Below are 22,732 nucleotides of genomic sequence, written 5' to 3'. Positions count from 1 at the left end.
CGCCCGCCCAGGAGGCCTGCTCTTGTTTCTTCCACCTTTGCCATCAGGTGTCTGCCGCGGAGCTGCGGCGTATCCGGGAGACCAGAGTGGCAGACACACGCGCGCACACACGACTGCCATTCAGCTGGCGCCTGAGCTCAATCCCGTAGTAACGGATACCACCGATTCGCCTATCAATTCGCCTTCTTCCAGGACACCTCAGGAAGACCAGGGCGCAAACACCCTCACCGTGGCCTTTCCACTCTCATTGGCCTGCCTGCCAGCAAACCTTGCCCCAGCCTTCCCCTCCTCCCTCGTGCTCTTAGGAGCTCTCGTCCTCAACTTGGCCTCTTGGATTTTCTTTACTGGGGTCGTGACTAGTGGATATTCCTGACGGCTGCGGCAGCCCTACTGCCCTTTTGTCTTTTCTACGTGACCTCCGGGCAGGCCCTGGCGTGGAGCGTCGCCAAGGACGCCTTGGGGGAGGTGGGATTGCCGAGCCACACTTCAGGGAAGTGCATGTGTGTTTGCAAATCACGGTCGGCTAGTGGGAGCCAGCGAGGACCAGTCGGGGCTGCGGCGAACCAGGAAGAAAGCGCGTGAGCTGCGCCGGGCACTCCGCAGCGCCTGCCCCGTGCGCCCCCGCGCGCTATGTTCAGTTCCCGGGCACACTCTGCCTCCTCTCCGTGGGCCTCCTGCGCCTTCTAGCTTCAGGGAGCCCACTTTGATTGGGACCAGCATTCCTATTGGGACCCTTCTTCAGCTTTGTACCCTCCTCTGTGGAATCGGATTTGTAGAGCGAGTGCGCGGGATCATAGAACCCCTTCACCCCTCCGCGTAACCTGGCCCTGCATCTTCGTGGCCATTGGTAGCCCCAGCTCTTTTACCGCCAGAGTAGAGCCTTACAGAGACCGACTACCCGCGATCCCGCTTGCTGCACGCGGGGTCTCCTTTTAGCCTTGGACCTGAGGATTGCTTTTCAGGACCTAAAGTTGCCCAAGGAGCGCCGACCCTGCTGGCGGAGGTTGCAGAGGCGGGGCGGAAGGCGTGTGCCTGCGTTAACTCTGCTGCCTTGAACATTGCTGTTACTTCCTTGTTATTTTTGCACAGTTTCACCGGTCATTCTGGACTGCTAGTCCCACGCCCGGCCACTGGGCCTTGAGCACTGCGCGCTTCCTTGGAGTAGTGACCTAGAGAGAAATAGCGGGCGCCAACGCTCTAGGAGGCGGCTGGGAAAGATGTGCGGCGTTGGCTGGCAGACGCTGTCCCTGTCGCTGGGGTTAGTGCTGGCGGTCCTGAACGAGGTGGCGCCGCAGGCGTGCCCGGCTCAGTGCTCCTGTTCAGGCAGCACCGTGGACTGTCACGGGCTGGCGCTGCGCAGCGTGCCCAGGAATATCCCCCGCAACACAGAGAGGCTGTGAGTATGGGCTCTTCCCTTTCATTGCTCCCACCCCCAACATCGGAGTCGCGTACCCCCTGCCTTGCGCCTGGCGGGACCGAGTGGCGCAAGGACCTGTGCGTGAAGCAGCCTTCCTGCCCGCTCTCTAGGAGGGCGAAGGGCGAGGGTGCGCGCTACCCAGGGATGGGGCACTGCTCCCGGAGGGGCAGAGCTATAGGCAGCCACGCTGGGCGCTAGATCCCTTCATCCTGTTTCGGTCCCACTACGCGCAGGCGACTTCCCTGGGTTTGGGAAGCTGGGAGGACTAGTGCTTGTGGGTGCCTAAGGCGAAGGAGACGCGACTTTGCTTAGCCTCTGTCAACGAAGTCACATTGCAGTTGTCGACACTCCGGTCGGCTTCAGGGCCAAGTTTGCTCACTTGTGCTCGAGGACTGGCGCAAGGATTCCAAAGAGCGAAACCTCTGCTTCTCGGCTTTGTGTCTCTCGCTCTTGGGCGGAAGGGGGTGGGGAAGGGGTCGTGGGGCAGCCGGGTCAGTCTGTGGGCGCTTCGCACAGGCGGTGAGAGGAGGAGCGCCCCCGGACGGCTGCAGCTCCCGCGGTGGCTTCCAGCCCCCACTCCTCTTTCTCCAACCCCCACCTCCCCGGGGAGGAGGCAGCGGCGGTCCCGCGGGATCCGCCTGAGCGGGCACCTGCGGAGGAGGAGCGTGTCCTCTAGTCCAGGCGAAGTTGGACTAGTTCTCCAGGAGCACCAGCCGAGTAGGGGCTGACCGCTTCGGGAACCCGGCGGCCCTCGGATGCCTCCTCCAGCCCTTTCCGCTCGGCGCCAGTGTCCCTGTCCACCTCTCGGGCAGTTGCTACGCTGCTTCACGTCGCAGCTCCCTTTGCTGCTTTCCGCGCTCCGCTGCCCGCAGACATCCCCGCCTCCCAGCTTCTGCGAGGCTCTAATGAAGAAGTAAACGCAGCCCGGGTGGTGACGGCCTACGCGCTCCTTATGGGAGCTTCCCGAGTTCAGGGAAGTGGAGCATGGAGGCCATTCTCTTTGTGAACCGCGAGGCCGCCGCCTCGCGCCGCCCCAGCGCCCTCGGTGCGCTAAGCTCGCGCAATTGCGCGTGGGCCCGGCGGTCGTGGGGTGAGGACGGCGCAGGCCTCTGCACGCAGACTCCGCTCCAAGGGCCTCTTCGCTCTGGGGTGGGGGGCGACGAAGAGGACCAGCTCTGACCCCTGCGTCTCCACCTGCGCGGCCCATGGAGCCTTAAGTTGCCCTTTCTGCCCAACCCATTCCCCTAGCCCTCAGCAATCTTTAAAGACCCTATTGAACTCCTTTCTTTGCAAAGAGCTACCCTTGACACCCCTTCCCCCAGCCGCACTGGGCTACACCTCTCCCTTTTCCCTTCCTGCTTCCCAGACCCGCAGTGCAGAGCAAGTTGAGGCCCTACACGGAGTGACTTGTCAAAATATGACCACCACTTTTGGCTCTATAATCATATTGTATCAAATAGACCCCACACGTTCCAGGAACAACTTGATGGTACTGTACTCAGCTTGTTAAATCGTGTCGGGGAGGAAAGGCAGAGAAGCAATGCAGAATTCTTTTTTTTAGCACTTGTCATTTCATGCTACTCAGAACAGTTTAAAGTTTAAACAGCAACACGTCTTACTCAACAAAAAAGGGACTGGATTCAGGAAAATGTAGAAATTGCGTTTCAGGAATGTTCCTAGGAAGGATCTATAAAGAATTTCAAAAGTAATGAACTCAGTGCTGCTTTAGTACAATTCCATCGTTGAAATAGTGCACACTATAAATACAGAGTTCCAATCTGCTGTTTTAAAGTCAAGGGTAAAGGGCTGTTAAGGAGACTGTTAAGGCAGTAGTGCCATGAAGGAGAATACTGGAACCGCAGCAAAACCTGGTTTTGCTTGAAATGCTTGGAACCAAGGCAAGTTTACATCTTGACCTAAGATGCCAGGAAGGGGGTTGTAGCTACAGAAAGACAAAAACCAATCCACTTCCGTCGAGTAGATTCGAACTTCTTGTGACCCTGTCGGCAGGGTAGACATGCCCTGTAGGTCTCCAAGACTAATCTTTAAGGAAGCAGTCTACCTCCTCTTTCTTCCGCGGAGCAGCTGGTGAGTTTGAATTGCTGACCTTTGGGTTAACAGCCAAGCGCTTAAGCACTGAGGCATGTAGGCTTTGTTGTTGTTATGTGCCCTGAAGTCAAACCCGACTCATAGCGACCCCTCCTTGGGTTTCCGAGGCAGTATCACTACGGAAGTAGGATTGCCCAACCTTCCTTCCGAGGAGTGGCTGGTGGGTTTGAACCGCCAGCCGTCTGGTTAGCAGGCAAGTGTCTTAGCCACTACGCTACCAGAGCTTGGCTAGGGGTGCTGAAATCTTAACAAGAATGTCAGAGCCCGAATACTATTTCCATTATTACCGTGGTTAGTAGTTTTCACCTTACTTCCACAGCAGGGGTTCCCTGAGCTGCAAATGAGGAGTTTAGTTTTCATACAAACATGGAATTGTGGGGAGGTAAATGGCTCTAAGTGCAGGTCTTTGAAGTGCAGTTCTTTTGATAGTATGCTAATTTTTTTTCTTTGCCTTAGAAAGTTTAGTTACCAGACTAAGAAGTATGTTTTTTTTTTTTTCAATTTCCTCCTGAAGTATTAGAAAATTAATTGTTAATTTTGACTTCCTGAAGAAAACTTTGGGGGAAGGACTTGAGACAATAATAAAATAACAGTGTTCCCATTTTAAGAATACATCCTTGTGAAAGCAGAAATTGAAAATAACAGTGTTCCCATTTTAAGAATACCTGTGAAAGTAATACATCCTTGTGAAAGCAGAAATTGAAAGTACTTCCCATAGACACACACACACACACACACACACAAAATATTAACAACAGAGAACTGTTGGTGGTAATATAATCAATTCATTTTCTTGTCACATGCCAGCGAGTATGACTTGTCAATTTAAGAATCATTTTTCTGAAATTTCTTTCCAAAGCCACTGCCTTCATAATCCCATTCATTTTGTAAACTGATTAATTAGGATTATTTGGTATGCTTAAATTTTACTTTGTTTACCCTAAAATTGATAGAAATCAAATTGAACTTTCATTTTTTTACTTGTTTGTGCAGGGATCTGAATGGAAATAATCTCACGAGGATTACTAAAACAGATTTTGCTGGTCTCAGACATCTAAGAGTCCTGTAAGTGTGATTTTCTATGCTTTAGAGACTTTCTGTTTTGTTTTTTAACATTTGCTTTCTTTGAATTATTTTTGTCTCAGTTTCGAGAACTCTTAGAGACAGAAACAAAATATTAACATATCTTGGTTTCTTTCCTTTTTTGTTTATTACTGCACTAAAAATTTTAATAAGAACTTAGGCTTTTATTTTAAGATTGGATGTATGCCATAGAAACAATATTATAGAAATGACCTCAAATGTTTGTTATACCTTACCCTAAGTGCCTAATGCATATAAAAATGTAGAATAGCTGCTTTCACAATATGAATAAGTAATGCGAGACATTTGATACACTTTTAGGGTTTTAGATTAACCAGAAAAAATTCAAGTGGGTCTGCACTTTATTATTACTAATATAATAATGTTCAGGCTTTTCTGGAAAGAAAATAAAGTAGACTTTCTAACTTTAAACTTAAGCAATGCAGGTCATCAGCAGAGTTTTTACAGAAAAATATTTACCTATAAAAATACATTAGTCCTATTTTAAAATAAGTGTTATAGTTTTTTAAACTTTGTAGTTTCCATAAAATTATTTGCAGTATGATCACTTTTCTCATTAATGGTTTAAATTAGTAGTGATTTAACCACCATTTGAGATTCACTGTTAATGTAAAATTGTTGGTTATCAATATTTACATCACAGGGATTGTATAGTTTTGACCATGGTATATTCAGGTTTATGGTTTAAGAGACACGTATTAACCATTACAAATTCTTCCAATTGCTGAGGTATATCCATAAAGTCAGAGTAGAAGTATGTGTATGGTGAATTACTGTATATTGATTCTTTTAGTTAGGAACTCAGTTAACAGTCAGATTTCCATAAAGCTGTAGTTTTGGAGGTTACACTTCAGGATAGGCTGTAGTTTCAGGCTCAGATGGTGATGAGTTAAGTTCTGAGAAAATGCACTAGCATTTTCCATGAAGGTTTTGTGATGTGTATGCTCATGATTTCCCTTCCCTGAGTGCTCTGAAATGTATCAACAATAAGTTGGATATTGTATCTCAAACTAGAGCAATATTTGGGGTTCACAAAGGAAAGGAGGCTATACATTTTCAGTTGCTGCACTGAAACGAACTGAGATGGTTCCTGGTGACCTGAAGTCTCCTGTTATAATTTGCATTTCAGGCAGCTCATGGAGAATAAGATTAGCACCATTGAAAGAGGAGCATTCCAGGATCTTAAAGAACTGGAGAGACTGTAAGTATTTTCAGTTCCAAACTTATGACAACAACATAACAGTGTTTTAAAAAATACTTGTATTTCAAGGCATTGGATCTTCTATTTCATATTCCAGGTTTTGAAAAGTTTAGAAGAGGATGAATAAGTGGTTGTCAGACTCAATATACAAAATGTATATACTTCCAATGAGGTGGACTCTGTTGTATTAAAACTCACAAATACAGGCTTACTTCCTGAGGTGTTTACTTCCTTAGTAACCTTTGCCTTGGCATTTGTGCACATTTTTCTTACTGTTCACCTAGTTTGTTTATGTAGGAAGAAGGGTGATGATTTATTTGCATTATAGAAAAGATAATTTTCCGAATAGTTTATTTCCTGGTTTAATTTTCATACTGTTGCTTCGTGTCCTTATTGACATGTACAGAAATATTTCAAATTATTATTGATAAGGATTTGCCTTCTTGATATGTAACACTTATGGTAAACATTGTTAGTAATCTCTATTCACAGTTTGATTTCATTATTTCAAATTGACTTTTGAAATCTTTCTACTGGAAAAACAATTGAAAAATTGGTAGAAATGGAGCTAAAATTTGTTGTTGCCAAAGCATGGTCATTTTAACATCGATTCCTTTTTTCCAAGAAGATTAAATGTAAACTTCAGACTTCACAATATTTTTTATCAGACACAAAGACTTAGAAGAATTGATACATATTACATGAGGAGCATTATTATATTATGTAAAGAATAAAGAGATTTTTTTTTCAAACCTCTTTCTGAAATAGAATAAATTACAGGCTTCCTAATTTGGATTATGAATTCCTTGCTATGATATGTTTTGATTAGTCAGTTTTGGTAGGTTTGCATTTTCAGGGCAAGTGAAAGCTTCATTAAAAATAGCAACAATTATTTTAATAAGTTTCCATATCTGCCTTAATAATCACTTTATGTAAAATTAAAATTTCATTTAAACTAATGAAATATGATCTTCATTTTAAGCATGAGACATTCAGCTTCACTGGGCTGAGGGGCAAAAGTTAATTCTGTACCATTGCTTGTATGTGGGGAAAAAAAATCTAAAATGCTTGCAATACAGTGTATAAACTACATTTTTCTCCCTTCCAGTTGACTAAACAGAGAAATGTATAATTGATTTTACTGGAAAACTATCTCTACCATGAATAACATAGTCTAGGCACTATAATTATATAATTCAAAATAAACTTAAGCATCACTACTTTGAGCTAGTTTTGGGGTTGAAATAAAAATAAGATAAATATTTGGTTAACTTTATAAGAAATATATTTATCCATATGTAAGTATATTAATATATCTCTTACTATACAGAAATATTCCAGAAGTATTTATTCTTTGGCCTCTTCCATAGGTTCTCATGAGTTGCTAACTCCTAGTGGATGCCTGGTGAAGGTATTTCCGTTCATCTGTTTAAAACAAAAAGTATCAATATAATTTAATAATTGGTAGGATGACTAGGAAATTTAAAATGATAATTAAGTATTAAAAGTTTTCTCAAAAATGAGTTTCATTCATCACAAGGAAATATTGATATTTTGATTTTTAAACAATTTCCAGATCATTGAAGGAGTCTTGATGACTTTTCATGCAGGGCCTACATTGGCTATCTTGTAGTTTTAAATATTCTTAGAACATTAGAACAAAACAAGTTTTCTCCTTACTTTTCAAGCCTCTTTTTTTTAGAGTATCATTTGAGCTTTATCTTGAATGAATTGACTTTCCAAAAAATTCTTAACCAGATGCCTTATGATTTGAAATTTGACTAGAGCTGTAAGTACATACTGCTTTTTGATTTTTACTTCCCCTGAGAAAGTCACTTCATCTCCCAACAATCTCCCATTCTACTAAAGACACAGCCTGTGTCAGAGCGGGGAGGAGGATTTGTAATTTTGAATGAAAACTAATATATATGCAGGACTTCTTTAAATCACCCCAGCTGTTGGCCAAGAGCAAATATTTCATATTTGTGAGGAAAAGCTGAGAAAATTCCTTTTGTTTACAACTGCCAAGTCCATCTGATGGAAGCACATTGTTATCTGACAGCCAATTCATCTCCTTGGGACTCTGGAATTCAAAACCATTTCTTAGGAACTTTGTAGATATACTTTTCAAATATTTATTTTTTTAAAATATATTGAATGGCAAGGCAATTTTGCTAAAAAAACAACAAAGGTTAAAAACGCATTCAGGTTGTTGTAAATAAGCTATTTTAAATTTTATTCAGTATATTGTTTAAAACCAAAACAAAATCAGAAAAAAGAAAGAAAACTAACCCAGAGATTTCCATAATGAAATTACTGTTGTGTGTTCTATACGTGCTTATTTTTGTTGGTGTCATGAACATCATATAGATTGTTCTTTTCCAAGACTCTTTAAGAGACAATGTGAATGACTGGAATCGATCAAGGCATTGACTTTTAAGTAACTATGTATTATGTAAACGTATGGTTTTTAGCACTTTAGATGTGAAATTTTCATTTGAACTGTAAATGATGGAGCAGTTTATAAACTCAGTTTTATGTTTTGTTAAAGCCTTTCAGATGGTCTTGCAGCAGTTTAATTTCCATTCCCTGTGTGAAGAGCAAAATAAAATAAAAACTTTAATTTCGTTCTCATAGAATGTGTATTTCTAAGGTATTTTCATTTTAATATGATAAAATCAAAACAATCCCAGTGACATTTTCTGCAGGATTCAAGGTTGCCAGTTTTTCCTTCTCATTTGGGTTCAGAGTTTTAAACTGATCTAGAGAAAGAAAATCCTAAAAACAGAATATCAAAATCTGTGTCTTTTTGGAAATAAGACTTTTTAATCTATAAGAAACAGAGTCGTGAAAATTAAATTTGTAACATGAAATGAGTCATTCATTCTAAGTCAAAACATTATAGTTTAAAAAGACACCTTTCCATATGACAAAATGTATGAAAATGTAGTTTTCAGTCAAAATAAAATGGAAGTTAAGAGAAATCTTCCTTCCTCACTCCTCCCTCCCTTTTTTCCCTCCCTCCTTCCTTCCTTTTATCTTTTTTCCCTTCTTCTTTCCCTGTCCAGTCCATCTGTTTTCCTCCCTCCCTGTCTTTCCTCATCTTCTCTCCCTCGTATTGTATAGAAAACAGCATCAGATGATATGATCATCATCAGAATGTCCTTATGAATCACTGCAAAATAAATCAGTTTCAATCACGCCTACATTCTGTGAGCATACATAACTTCCTGTTTTGACAGTTTGCTGCTCTCCTCCCAGGCCTAACATGTGTGGTGGCAGATTTCCTAGGATGGTCTGTATTACCAGCAGTACCTGCTTAGCTGGGGTGGAATGGAAGCCTTGGATATTGCATTAGCATCTCTCCTGTTGTTCAATCAAAATGTTCAACTCGTCATTTTACTACTTTAGATTTTATGGTTAACTAAGAAAAAACGAAGGGTACGTACATGATAGTGCAGAAGCAGATGTTGGTGAAGTACACGTTTTCACTTAAAAGATAAACTGTGTGTATCTGCAACAACATCCCCATGCAAAATTGTGAATTCAGGGTACTTCCCAGCTGGTACACATGATGCCCTGGAGAGGTGAAAAGTCACACTTTTTTTGATTCAAAAAGAAAATCGTTGCAGTTGCAATGGGGCCTAGAATTTCTGTGGGTGGGTAGAAAGTTATGTGGTTCACTTACAGTTTATGGGATTGTGGTGCAGTTATTAAGTACTGTTTTATGACCTTTCAAGGGGACCCAGGCCACTTGAGAGTTCCAGTAGTTAAAAAATCAACCTCTCCTTTTGAAAGGTCTTTGATAGCTCACATGCAAGAGCCTGAGAATGTTTTAAAAAATTTTGAGGCTTGTCATTTGTAGGCAGTTTTGTTACTCATTCTGTGACTATAAAATGAAATGCTTATGTTATTGGATTATGTTATAGAGAACCAATAGCATACCATGGACATTTTGGATATTAGACATTACATTAGCATTACAGTCATTTGTATAGCCTTACCATGTGGAAACTGCAGAAAAGATAAAGACAAGCCATTGGAATGTGCATCTTTGGCCACAAATAATGTATAAATATCTGCATTTAAAATGAATCTCACTTTAAACTCCCCACATTGTGTCTTTAAATTTGAAATTACATTTTTTCCTATTAGCTTTGTCATTGAATGTTATTTTACTTGAAGTAATTGGTCCTGCAAATACTATTCTAATGAGGCCATGTAAGAAATCCTAGAACATAAAGCTGTTGCTGAGATAATTTGAAATTTCTACCAACTTGATATAAAAACAATACTAATTTTAATTTAGAATATAAACTTTACCCCAAACACAAAACGCAAAAGCATTGCTGTTGGGTTGATGCTGATTGATTCCAACTCATAGTGACCCCACATACTTCAGGGTAGAACTACACCCCAGAGGGTTTGCTTTGGAATCACCAATCTTTTGGTTAGTAGTTGAGCACTAAACATTTTTGCGCTACTCCGTATACAGTAGAGTCTAGTGTCTGAACAGTACAACCTCATGAAAGGGCATGTACAGGAGTACGTTATTTTTTAAGGTGGGGTGGAGTTACTTCCAGCAAGCACATGCCATGATAACCCTGTGAAGACCATGTGAGGCTCAGCAGCTGCTGTGTTCCAGGAGTTTTGCTGTTGGTTTCCACATAGGAATTCAAGTAAAGAAGATGCTGTAGAATAGGTCAAAGGGGGAGCATCACTTACTCCCTGCTCATTAAGGGTGTAGAGAATGACCCTTCTCCTGGCTAATCCCATCAACTGATGATGTTGTTATTATGTGCCGTCGAGTTGGACCCCACTCATAGCAACCCCTCCTTGGGTTTCCGAGGCAGTATCACTACAGAAGTAGATTGCCCAGCCTTCCTTCCAAGGAGTGGCTGGTGGGTTTGAACCGCCAGCCTTCTGCTTAGCAGTCAAGTGCCTTAGGCACTATGCTCCCAGAGCTCCTCACCAACTGATAGGCAACACATAATACATTCCTTTCCTTAAAGCAAGGGCTCAGGTACAGGGTTCAACTCCTTGAAAAAGAATGCAAGTCCCATTACAAGAGAATTGTTTTCTGCTATCATGGCACCTGAGTATAAAATCACTATCATCGTTTTCTTGGGGAAGGCTCTTTCAGGAAAATGCAAATCTGCGTAAGAAGGACTGAGTGTGTGTATCGTGGGCTAGCAGTGTAAGTTTCAGTATATATGACTTAATCTGTGACAGCTGATTGTTTTTGTGCATTTATACATAGTATGAAAGTATTTCATGTTGTGTTAGTTTTATTTAGCACTTATTGTGTTCATTTTTATTAGGCAAAGCTTTAATGTGTGTGCACCATTCCCTTTGGCAGGACACTGAATCCACGTGAGAGGGTTTCTCACGCAGCACTCTTTATGGGCCTGGAAGTTGAGCAGTGGGGACAAGGCCTGTTTGCTCTTCGTGGACCGTTTTGTAAATTCTGAGGCAGCAGGGTTGTTTATTTTTCCCACATCTGTTTTGGGCTCATCCTTTGTGACAGTGTTTGCCGGATGCTGTCCTTTATGGCTCCCCTGAAATGAGTTGTTTAGTTTGCTCTGTTACAGTGTGTTTGTGGAAGCGGTGGTTGTCAGATATTTTACATTTAATTCCTCTTTCACTCATTCTGGACACCTTTCTCTTTGAATCATGGCTTCCTGACTGAATCTCGCCACTTTAAGTGGAGGAAGACCCTTTCTTCATGTGGATTTCATGTGGATGGGCCTTCTCTTTTTCACACAGCAAGTTGTATCTGCCAATCTGGAAGGAATGTTGGTGAAAACGATTTCAGAATGAGAATTAGTAGCAATAGGGCGATTGGGTGTTATCAAAATGGGAGTAGTGCTTTCAGAGAACATTTCCAAGATGACTTTATTGGGCTCCAGGCGGTGTCTGTCCACTCTGCAAGTTCTGAAGCTGGGCACGTGCAGCCGTTTGGTGGCTTTGGCAATGGAGCGGGCAGGGAGAAGCTAGGCACTCTGTCCTCCTTGTAGTTTGCTCAGCTATGTCTTGGTGTCTCCTGGAACACTGGCAGGTTTGCTAGTGCTGCTATCACAGACCCCAAAAGTGATGCCTTTAAAGAATGGCAGTGAATTTTCTCACCGTTCAGAAAGCTAGAAGTCTGAATTCAGTGTGTCTTTGAGGGCAGGTTCTTTGTCTCTGTTAGCTTCAGGTAACCTGCAGTCCTTGGCATCTGTGGGCCTGTAGATTTGGCTGCCTCTCTGTGGATCACATAGCATCAGTCTCCTGTCTGTGGGAGCTCCCTGACCTCTGTGTGTGCTGCTCCTTGTAATGCAGAAGTGGTCAGGTTTAGGACACACCCTGCACTGACTGAACCTTGTTAGCATTAACATAACATAGAAAGCTTATTTTCAGGTAGGATTATATCCAGAGAAACAGGTATGAGGATTCCAGCAGGTATTCTGTGAGGAGGTCACTCAGGAACAGATACTCATTTTTTGCACCATTGATTATGATTTCTAAAGAGATCCAAGCTGTCCTCACTGTTTAAAAATCAGAAACGTAAAGTAAGAAAGAGATCAAAAAACCAGTTTGATTAATTCCAGCTTTACTTTTTGCAAGACCTCAATCAGATTGCTTCATCTGGCAAAACATTGGTTTCTTCATCTTTGAAACAGGTAGTGATCACAGCTCACAGTGGTGACTGATCCATGAATTCAGAAATGCCAGAATGCTTGGCACATACGTGGCATGTAGAGAAGTGATATCATTGTGCATTTCAACATCTCCTATTTTTATGAAAGCTTACTTTAGGAATTGTTTTTCTCTTACCTGAACTGCTATAATGTATAAATAATAAATCTGTCATTTATGCATTCATATTTCACTAACATTTATATCCTCATTTTCTTTCCATTTTACATGATCAGTAGAACAGATGTCAAGAAAGTACAAACCTCCAGCAAGTTTTTAGTTCACAATATTTCTTAATAAGCTCTCTGAATTTATGGGGAAATACCAAGGCATTAGGGAATGAAGAGGAAGCAACATTTTTATTAAGACTCATCTAACCAGAAATAAAAAGGATACAATTTTCATGGAGATCACTCCTGGAAACACAAACTTTATTGTATCCCACTAATACTGTCACAGCATCTCTGGTGGCATAGTGCCTAAGGCATTTCATGCTAACCAAAAGTTGATGGTTCATACCCACCAGCCACCCCTTGGAAGGAAGACTGGGCAATCTACTTCCATAGAGATACCACCCTGGAAACCCAAGGAAGGGTCACTATGAGTTGGAATCAACTCGATGGCAGTAATTTTTTTTTTTTTTTTTTTATATATAGTCTCACAAGGCAAATGTTAAAATATTTGCTTTACAAATGTTAGAATTAAAAATAAAAAGACAAATGGATGTTTAACCTGAGAAAAAGGTTAAAGGAAGGTGCTCATAGATATTCTCTTGCTAGATTTCTTATGAGAAATAGGAGGCTAGAAATGAGGTAGACTTTTAAGGAAACATTTATTGCATACTTATTACAGACACTTTGTAAAATACCTTGCAATATAATGCCATGTAAATAGAAAGTACACACTTTTCAGTGCTTTTGGTGAAATTATTTTCATTTTATATTTGTAAAGTTGCAGATATAGACTGAATCAAGGTGAAGGTTGAACAAAGTGACTGTAACCTCTATCAGTGGAAAAGGGGCCCTGGAGCAGCTGGCAGATGATAATTTAAAACAATGCTTGTCAATAATGCTAAGCCTGTCCTTCAAATTGAGGCTTTAAGAATCAGCATTTCAGAGGCCAGAGTTTGGTGCAGCACAGAGAGATCATTCATCCATCTCAAGGTCACACTTATTTCTGAAATAATCAACAAAGGAAAAATTTGAAAGCAGAGATTCTGGTACAATGATGAGAAATGAAATCCTTAAATTTAATACTCTTTGTGTGTGTATATATGTGTATACGTGGTGTGTGTGTGTGTATTTAATCAGAATTACGTTAAAAACCATTAAGATATAAAAGAGTCACTAGAAAGAGCTGGAGAAATAGTTACAATAGTTTCAGATGCCTTAATGATGTTTCAGATGCCTTGATGATGTTAAACTGTTTGAAGAAACACAGAGGAAACGGTGTTACACCGTTCCTTCCAACTTCTAGTGATGAGAAGGGATATGGGATCCCTTCTCATTTCTGTGCTAAGAAAAGGGGTCTCCACCACAGACAGTTCACACCTATCCCAAACCATGGATCTTATCATGAAGGGAATTCCCAGTCAGTTCTGGAGTCTGGTGATTAGATTCCATCCAAAAGGTGATGATACAAGTGTCCGATGTGCCTTGACAGCTCTGTTACCTGTCACTGGGCAAAATGAGTGACCTCACAGTGAACAGTGGGCAGTTGACACACCTGATCTATTTAATGAAACTCATTTGTGTTGGCTCCCATCAGCCATCCTCTGATGCCTACATCCCATTTCCCTGACTGGGAATCATCAGGTATTAACTTCTTTTATGCCTTTACATTGGATTTATTGTAGCACGTAATCCTCAGGCAGCTAAGAAACATTGCTGTGGCATTAGAAACTATGTGACTTTTTCTCCTGTTCTTTTTAGGGATTGGTTTGCATCTTAATGGTCTTTAAAGTAATTCTGGTTTAAATAAATTGGTATTCAAGTTAAGAATTTAATTTCTGGCTATTGTATATTACACTTTGCTTTTAAATTTTATCCTTTACTGATTATTTTGGGAAAAGAAATATTTTTCCCTCTTCTTAATGTTTGTATGTCTATTTAATCTTAGCAGTGGTGCAAGAGAGATTAAAAGAACAGGAACCAGATGTATATTGCAACTCTTAAAGAAAAAGCATGGTTGTACTCTTTTTCTGTGATTCTGTAGTACTTGCCAGGTGATGTTCTGCTGGCACAGTGGTTAAAGCATTTGGCTGCTAACCAAAAGGTGGGTGGTATGAACCCACCAGCAACTCCATGAGAGAAAGATGAGGCAGTCTGCTTCTGTAAGATTTACAGCCTTGGAAACCGTATGGGGCAGTTCAACTCTGTCCTGTAGGGTCCCTTGAGTTGACTGACTTGATAGTCAATTGATTGATCAAGCCATCTGCCCTTTATGGTATGATATTGCCTTGTCTTATGTTAAGAACAGAAACGTTTCATAGTTGGTGTAGACTTACTAAGAACGTTCCATAATAGCTACTGTAAGATAAACAGAAACTATTTGAATTCAGAGAAAAATGTTTCATATATATTTGCTATTTCTCTTAAATTTATGTATTTCAAATAATTCTTCAAAACAGTGAACTGAACTTAGAGCTAGTTTTTTTTTTTTTTTTTTAAGAATAAAATTTGGTGTTTTATTTTTAGGTGGTTATTTCACATACATTTAAGAACCAGAGTAAATAAAACTTTCCCAAAGAAAAGATTGGTGAAGAGGGAGGTTGTGGCATTGCATTATTTTGAATTAAGGGGGAGGGGTGATTGGACTATGTCTCTCTGAGAGGTTGTTTAGAGGGTGTGTTCTGAAGCCACGTTGCCTGAGCTCAAGTTCTTGCTCTGTTGGCTACAAGCTGTGTGCTTCTGTCCAAAATGGGAGTAACAGTAGTGCCTATTCAGAGTTGCTGTGAAGAATGAGTGAGATAACCCACTGGCTGGCTATTACTTGCAGAGTCAATTAAGGATCTCTTGGCCTATGAACATCAAAATACTAAAGAAGACACTAAACACGATCTAAAATCTCTACTTTCTCCCAGCATCTGAAATTGTGTTAATTGTAAGCTTATTTGTAAGAGACTTACTAGAAGGTAACGGTCATTTACATACCTGAATTTCTTTAAACACACTAAGTTCCTTCCAACTTCAGGTGATGTTTAAGAATGGGGGAGGGGTTTGATGGGAAGCAAAAAGGTAACTGCCATGTAGCACATGGGGATGCAGGTTTGGTGGTAGGCTCTGGTTGGAGCATTGTTAGCTTGCCCTTAGTTCGGCCCCTGAACCATGGCAACCCTGTGCACAAGAGAAGGAAATGCCGCCGGGCCCTGTGCTGTTCCCATGATTGTCTGTGAATCCAAATGTTGTGATCCGTAGGGTTTTCATTAGCTGAGTTTTTGAAATATCGCCAGGCCTTAATCTGGAAGCTCCACGAAACCTGTTCAGCATCGTAGCAACATGTAATCCACCACTGACAGACTGAGAGAAACAGAAACTTGGAGCACATACCTCTGAGGGTGTGCTACAAAACCAGTTGTTGTTAGGCGCCATTTTAACTCCTAGGGACGTTTTGGGACAGAGTAGAACTGCCTGCCCGTAGCGTTGGAAGGCTATAATCTTTATGGGAGCATATCCAGATCTCCAAGTTTTTCTTTCACAGAGCTGCTGGGTGGGTTCAAACCACCAAACTTTTGGCTAGCAGCCGAGAGTTTCACTCTTGCTCCACCAAGGCCAAATATAAAATGCATGTTCTGGGGCCTTGCTGAATTGCATCAAAATGCAAACAGAGCTATCTGTTCATTCACTTCACATTTCCTGAGAACATTTAAGCATCAGAGAGTGAGGAAATACCAAGATATGTATGCTCCTCATATTTGAAAATCTCACAGCCTAAGAGATAGCCACCGCTCTGTTGTTGTTGTTGTTATGTGCCGTCGAGTCAGCCCTGACTCATAGCGACCCCTCCTTGGGTTTCCGAGGCAGTATCACTACAGAAGTAGGATTGCCCAACCTTCCTTCCGAGGAGTGGCTAGTGGGTTTGAACCGCCAGCCTTCTGGTTAGCAGTCAAGTGCCTTAGCCACTACGCTACCAGAGCTCCCAGCCACTGCTCTAGAAGCAAATAAAATACAGTGCAAGGGAGGGACTCTCTAAGAAGGACACATGGGGTCGCCATGCGCTGGAGTCGGCAACTGGTGTTTATGACGACACAACCTAGTGAGGGATTAACTCTGGGTGTATCAGAGGAGGTTTCACACAGGTGCCATCTGGGAAGGGCCAACACTCTTCAGTTTGAAACACCCTTGTAAAACCTGGCGCATGGAGGAGCATGACGTGGCTGGAGACTCATGGACATGGCCTGCTAATCATTTGCATCGAAGTCTGAAAGGTAGTCTCTGCCGTCCTAGGAATCTGGCCTGGCTCTTGGACACTGGGATTCTTTCCAAAAGTGGTAGCTCCCTTAGGAAAATTCTCATTACCACTATGGTGAATATTTGTGATCTATTTATTTTATTTATTTACTTTTTTGAGGAAAAAAAAAATAACAGTGACATACTTAAGCTAACTTTTATCTAAATTTTTTATTAGTAGACCCTGGCAGTACTTCCTCCTCCAAGTCCTGCTGAACAGAGAAAGAAACAGATACAAGCTTTTGACACTTTCACCTTAACTTTCTTATGTCCTTTGTTCATAATAATCAGTTCAGTGTGATGGAACAGCAAGTCTGCCTTTTTACCACAAATTTCAATTTTTGGCCCCTAACTGTAAGGAGGTCTGGTGGTGCTGTAGTTAAACCATTGGACTGCTAACCAGAAGGTCAGTGGTTAGGATCCACCAGCTGGTCTATGGCAGAAAGATGAGGCAGTCTGCTTCCATGAAGTTTTACAGCCTTTGAAACCCTCTGTGGCAGTTCTTCTCTGTCCAGTTAGGTCACTGAGAGTCAGAATTGACTAGATGGCAGTGGGATTCATTGTATTGGCATACTGTTGTGTATTAGTATGCATTTCGTCCTGTGCTGAGGATGTTTCTCTAGATGGACAACTTCTAATAATAGGAATTTATCTCACAAGAGTGATGGTTACCGTTATCACGTCAAGGCATTTTAGAATTGGAAGACACCCTGAAGTTCACTGGTGCAAATTCTCACCTAATGCAGGATTCTCTCATTATCTCCTTTGTGGGGAAAAACAAAACAACAGCAACAAGACCAACAAAATCCCCAAAGGCAGTGCATTGCCCTTGCTTTAATACACGTGGGATAAAGAATTAAGAGTTTCCCAGGGAAGATCATCCCACTTCATAGTATTTCTAGTTCTTAGAAGGGTCTTATGATCTGCTTTTGCAGGAGTTGCATTCATTGATCCCATTTCCGCCCTCTGGAGATAAATAAATATAATTCTGCTTGTACCTGATGACCCTTTAAATATTTCAAGACTGATATTCTTCCATTTTCTGTCCCCTTAACATTTATCTTTAAACTTGAGAAATGCTTCCAGTTTATTTGGAGCTGGGTAACCCTGCTCTGGAGCTATATCAACCAAACCCACTGTTGTCGAGTGGGTTCCAACTCAGAGTGACTTTTAGGACAGAGTAGAACTCCCACAGAGGGTTTCCAAGGTTGTATATCTTTATAGAAGCAGACTGCCTTATCTTTCTCCCACAGAATGGCTTATGGGTTCAAACTGCCAACCTTTTGGTTAGCAACTGAATGCCTTAACCACGGTGCCATCAGAGCTGCACTTGAACTAGGAAGAAATAAAAGCAAACTCACTGTGGGCATTGATTCTCACTCATAGCTACCTCCTCTGGGCTGTGAGTCCATCAGAGACATGATTTGCCTCCGATTTCGTGTGTATGCATATTGCACGAGAACAGTGACATAGCACCGGGGCTTGAAGTGAGTTAGATTTGTAACCCATATCTTCTCTAAAAGCATTCCAGTATCAGTTAGACATTTTAAAACATTATTTCAACTCCTTTTTAACACTAATAGTTACAGCTCCGAGCCTTAAGATCGGGAGCTGTAGGATAAGGTTGGAACCTTTTTGGGTTTCTCCTGATTTTGCCAATGGGGAGAAGTCGTATAGACCCTTTCTCATAGTTTTGTGTTTTCTTTTCTTCCTCCAATGAAATGAGGAGTTAGCAAATCCGAAATTCCTGTCTCCCCACAATGCCTTGGAGGCTCATGTTGCCCATTTGGGACAGTGCATGGATTATTTTAGGACACCCGTTCCTCTGGAATTTCTGCTGTGGAGTGCACACTCCTAGCAGATATGCAAGGATCTGAGTCATGAAATCCTTCATCCGTGTGTGTCTTCGGGTTGACTGCTGTTGCACAGAGGTGGAGTTTATTGTTTAGGCTCTAGTAATCGTCATCTGATTGTAAGCGTAATGGAAAATCACTTCTAAAAGTCAGGTAACAAAAGGTGTAACCATCTTTGATTCTCAGGGCTTGAATTCTCTTGAATGTCATTTCATTCTTCCCTACAGCACAAGAGGAGGCATGACACCACACAGCCTCATTGTTGAGTTTGAGCTTTGTAACCTAAGCCTTGTTTTTTTTGTTTTTCTCCAAAGGCGTTTAAACAGAAATCACCTTCAGCTGTTTCCTGAGTTGCTGTTTCTTGGGACTTCTAAGCTCTACAGGCTGTAAGTAGACTCAGATCATTATTGTTGTTCTGGGTAATTCCTTCTGTTTTATTAAATGTATTTTGGATCTGTTTCCTTATGCTTTCCTGGAATCTGCTCACCAGTACATGACTGGATATAAGATTGTGCTTTTTTTTTTTTTCCCCTTTCCTAAGGAGATGTATGATTGGTTTTCTAGTGGTTGTAATTGCTTGTTTCATTTGGCTTATGTATGGGTCATTATAATTTTGTCCTTATTACTTGCTCATGTGTTGATGACATGTAGCTTACTTCTTTGCGGAAAGTGTCCGTCAAGTTCTGAAGGGAAGGCTGGCTGGTGTGCTTTCTCTGAAGAGGAAGTTGGCAGAGTTTTCTTAGAAAGATGGGGTTCTTAGTATCAGCTCTTTGATAGTGTTTCTGCACTTAAGTTGTAGTGTTTATTAGTCTAGAAATATTATTGTAACGTGTTAAAGGAGGCTTTCCATTTCCTTTTAAATTTTCAAAGGTTGCTCTTTATGCCAGAATTCCAAGCTCTGCAGTATACATGAGGTAAGCTGAGGATTTCATATCAAATATGTCAAAGAAAAGAAAGCTTTCTTTAAAAGGAACATAATGTGCGTATTAGGCAGAGTCAGCTTTTTCTCCCTGGAATGCTTGTTGGTTGAACTAGTATGTAATAAGGAATAGACATTTTGAAAGCTCTCAAAATTAGATTTTCAGGCATATGAATGGTTTTGTACAGATGGGAAATAAGCTCAAACGTGTTGGAAAAAGTAAATAGCAATGGTTATTGATGTTTGTGAATGTTGAGAAAACTCTGCTGGGATGTACAGAGAGCATTGTTAGAGTGGTCCCCACCTGGGTAGCAGAGATGTCTGATGTAGTTGGGTTTCTATGGAAGGTAAGTAGATTGCTTTTCCTGAACTTGACTTTGAGGTCAAGGCTCTATCGCCTACTGGTTCAATGTTTCTGTTACCAATTCCAGAAGTAGGACTATACGTCTTCCACTCCGTTGTAGCTAGTATCTCTGTTAGGTCATCCTGACCTGAACTCACCATAGAGAAGACTTTTCCAGTAGGTGAATGGGGATGCAGCCACCAGTGATGTGACAGATCTCTCGAGTCTAACTTTTCTGTAAGGACAGCTGAAGTCACCTAGCAGGATTTCTCCTCTGTGTGCCCCTACTGGTTAACTGGCCCAACTTAAAGAATTTTTTTAAAAAAAGAAAATCAAATCAAAAAAGCTTGAGATTGCCTATTTAATAAGAATGCTCTGGGGACTATATTTTACTAAGGAAATAGGATGTGAGTCCCTGTAAAGATTGTATGTGTTTATTGTATATAAATTGGAGCTATGGTGGCATAATGCCTAAAGCATTTGACTGCTAACCGGAAGGCTGGTGGTTCAAACCCACCAGCCACTCCTCAGAAGGGAGGTTGGGCAATCTACTTTGTAGTGATACCACCTCGGAAACCCAAGGAGGGGTCACTGTGAGTTGGATCTGACTTGACATCCGCATGTTGCATTGCTTGTGTATATAAATTGGTACTTACTTAAATATTTGTGCTTAAATTCTTAGACGGTCCATAGAGATGGTTTTCAATAGTATTTTCCTTTTTTTAAAATTGTGGTTTGGGTTAGTTTGCAGAGCGTATGAACTTTTCATTCAACAATTAATACACATGTTGTTTCGTGCCATTAGTTGCAGTGCCATTGATGTACCAGCAGTCTGCCCACTTCCTCCCTGGGTCCCTCCTCTCCATTCATGGTTCTTTCCTATCCCTCCAGCCTTCTGAACTTTGTTTCTGGGCAAATGCTGCCCTTTCAGTCTGGTGTAATTGAGTTTTCTGAGGAGTACATTCATCATGGGTGGTACTGCTCACTTTTTAGGCCTGTCTGTTGATTTACTGACAGATGATGCCTAGAGGTGGGATCAGTGCTGGGTTTGAAGGGTGCTAAGGGCCATAGTCTCCGGGTTTCCACCAGCTACTGTCAGATCAGTAGGTCTGGCCTTTTTTTTTATGATTTTGAATTTTGTTGTACAGTTTTCTCCCACTCTGTGGGATCCCAGTAACGGTAGTTGGGCACCATCTAGTTCTTCTGGACTTGGGTTAGTGGAGGCTGGGATTCGTGTGCTCCATTACCTCTTGGACTAATTGTTCCCTCGACAGTTTGATTTTCCTCACTCTTCTTTGCTCTGATATGGGAGAGACCAGTGATTTACTTTCTAATATAAATTGTGGTGAGCAGGGAGATTTTTAAAAATTGTCTTTAACAATACAGTCAGTGCTGTTCAACTGTTACTTTGCTGTTAGTGTGCATATAAAACCAATGCAGACAAGTTGAGGAAATCCTATGCCTTCTATATAGTTGTAAAGATAGAGTTTAAACTGACTGACTGTTCTCTGGGTTTGAAATTATTAAGCTAAAGAGAGGGAAATGTAAGAGGTAATTTCTAGTGTGTGTCTGAGAAAGAAGAATGTTTGAGTTGTCATCTAGCAGAACTTGAATGAATTCTCTTAGTGGATTTAAGGTGGTCTCATTCATTGCTGTATCTCCCCTTGGAAAATTCTATTCTAACCTGACATTTTGCCCTGTTTGACAATATCATGTAGTAGACAAAGGGATTTTCTCTTAATGTTTTGTTATGATTTTATAACTGTGAAGCTGCTATATGAAAGAAGGAGACGAAATCTTTAGGAAAATGAAAGATACAGAACCCATGTGTAAGGCAAGGCTTTGTAATTAATTACAGACATGTCATTGCAAATGGGAAAATGGACAGCTACAAAATGTGTTTGGCTTTATTATGTGCCTGCATGGCTCAGGAGATTCCCCTGGGGAGCACTGGGAGACAAAGTTGTGTTTGTGTACAGTCACTATGTGTTGGAATTGTCTCAATGGCAATGGGTTATTTTGGTTTATTTACATTATTTTTGCTGTTGTTATGTGCCATGGAGTCGGATCCAACTCTTAGCGACCCCTCCTTGGGTTTCCGAGGCCGTATCACTACTGAAGTAGATTGCCCCATCTTCCTTCCAAGGAGTGGCTGGTGGGTTTGAACCGCTAGCCTTCTGGTCAGCAGTCAAGTGCTTTAGGCACTACGCTACCAGAGCTCCTATTATCTTGCTACAAGTGGGACTTAAATGCTCTGACTGTCCTGAAGTTGTTCCTTTGCTATTTAGTGTTGCCAAAATGCTCCTGTTACTTAGAATTGGATACTGACTTGGGCACTGGGTGCATGTAAAAACAGGGTGTAATTGTTATCTGCGTTCTCAAACCAAAAATCTTCTTTTGAGTTGAGGAAGTATTGTCTTCCCTGAATTTCACTTAGTGGACTGTTAACAGGTTGTTTTTCTTGAGAGGATAAGTTTATAAGTTAATGTGACCAGTTTTTAATGATGGTGATTACTATTTGAATTAATAGCCATCATTAAAGGTCTTTCTTTAATAAATAGATGAGCAAACACTTGTGAAGCTGATGGTCTGGCTAGTACAATTTCTGAAAGGAAGGCTACATTTTCAGATTTTCTTTATGTAGTACAGGTGCCTAGTAG

General features: G+C 41.4%; 1 protein-coding gene across 1 annotated transcript in view; it reads left to right on the top strand.

The window, feature by feature from the left end:
* Positions 1-1,217: 1,217 nt before the first annotated feature.
* SLIT2 (slit guidance ligand 2) overlaps positions 1,218-22,732 on the top strand; it is a 569,662-nt gene continuing 548,147 nt past the window's right edge. Inside the window, exons 1-4 of the mRNA XM_042782686.1 lie at positions 1,218-1,396; positions 4,520-4,591; positions 5,760-5,831; positions 19,125-19,196. Of these exons, the coding sequence (XP_042638620.1) occupies positions 1,218-1,396; positions 4,520-4,591; positions 5,760-5,831; positions 19,125-19,196 (395 nt within the window). The remainder of the gene's footprint in view (positions 1,397-4,519; positions 4,592-5,759; positions 5,832-19,124; positions 19,197-22,732) is intronic.

Source organism: Orycteropus afer, unplaced genomic scaffold (assembly GCF_000298275.1).
Source record: "Orycteropus afer afer isolate SDZICR_OR568_19922 unplaced genomic scaffold, OryAfe1.0 scaffold00411, whole genome shotgun sequence".
NCBI classification, from domain to species: Eukaryota; Metazoa; Chordata; class Mammalia; order Tubulidentata; family Orycteropodidae; genus Orycteropus; species Orycteropus afer.
Note: the sequence above shows the minus strand (reverse complement) of the source record. Positions and strands in the feature narration are given on the sequence as shown.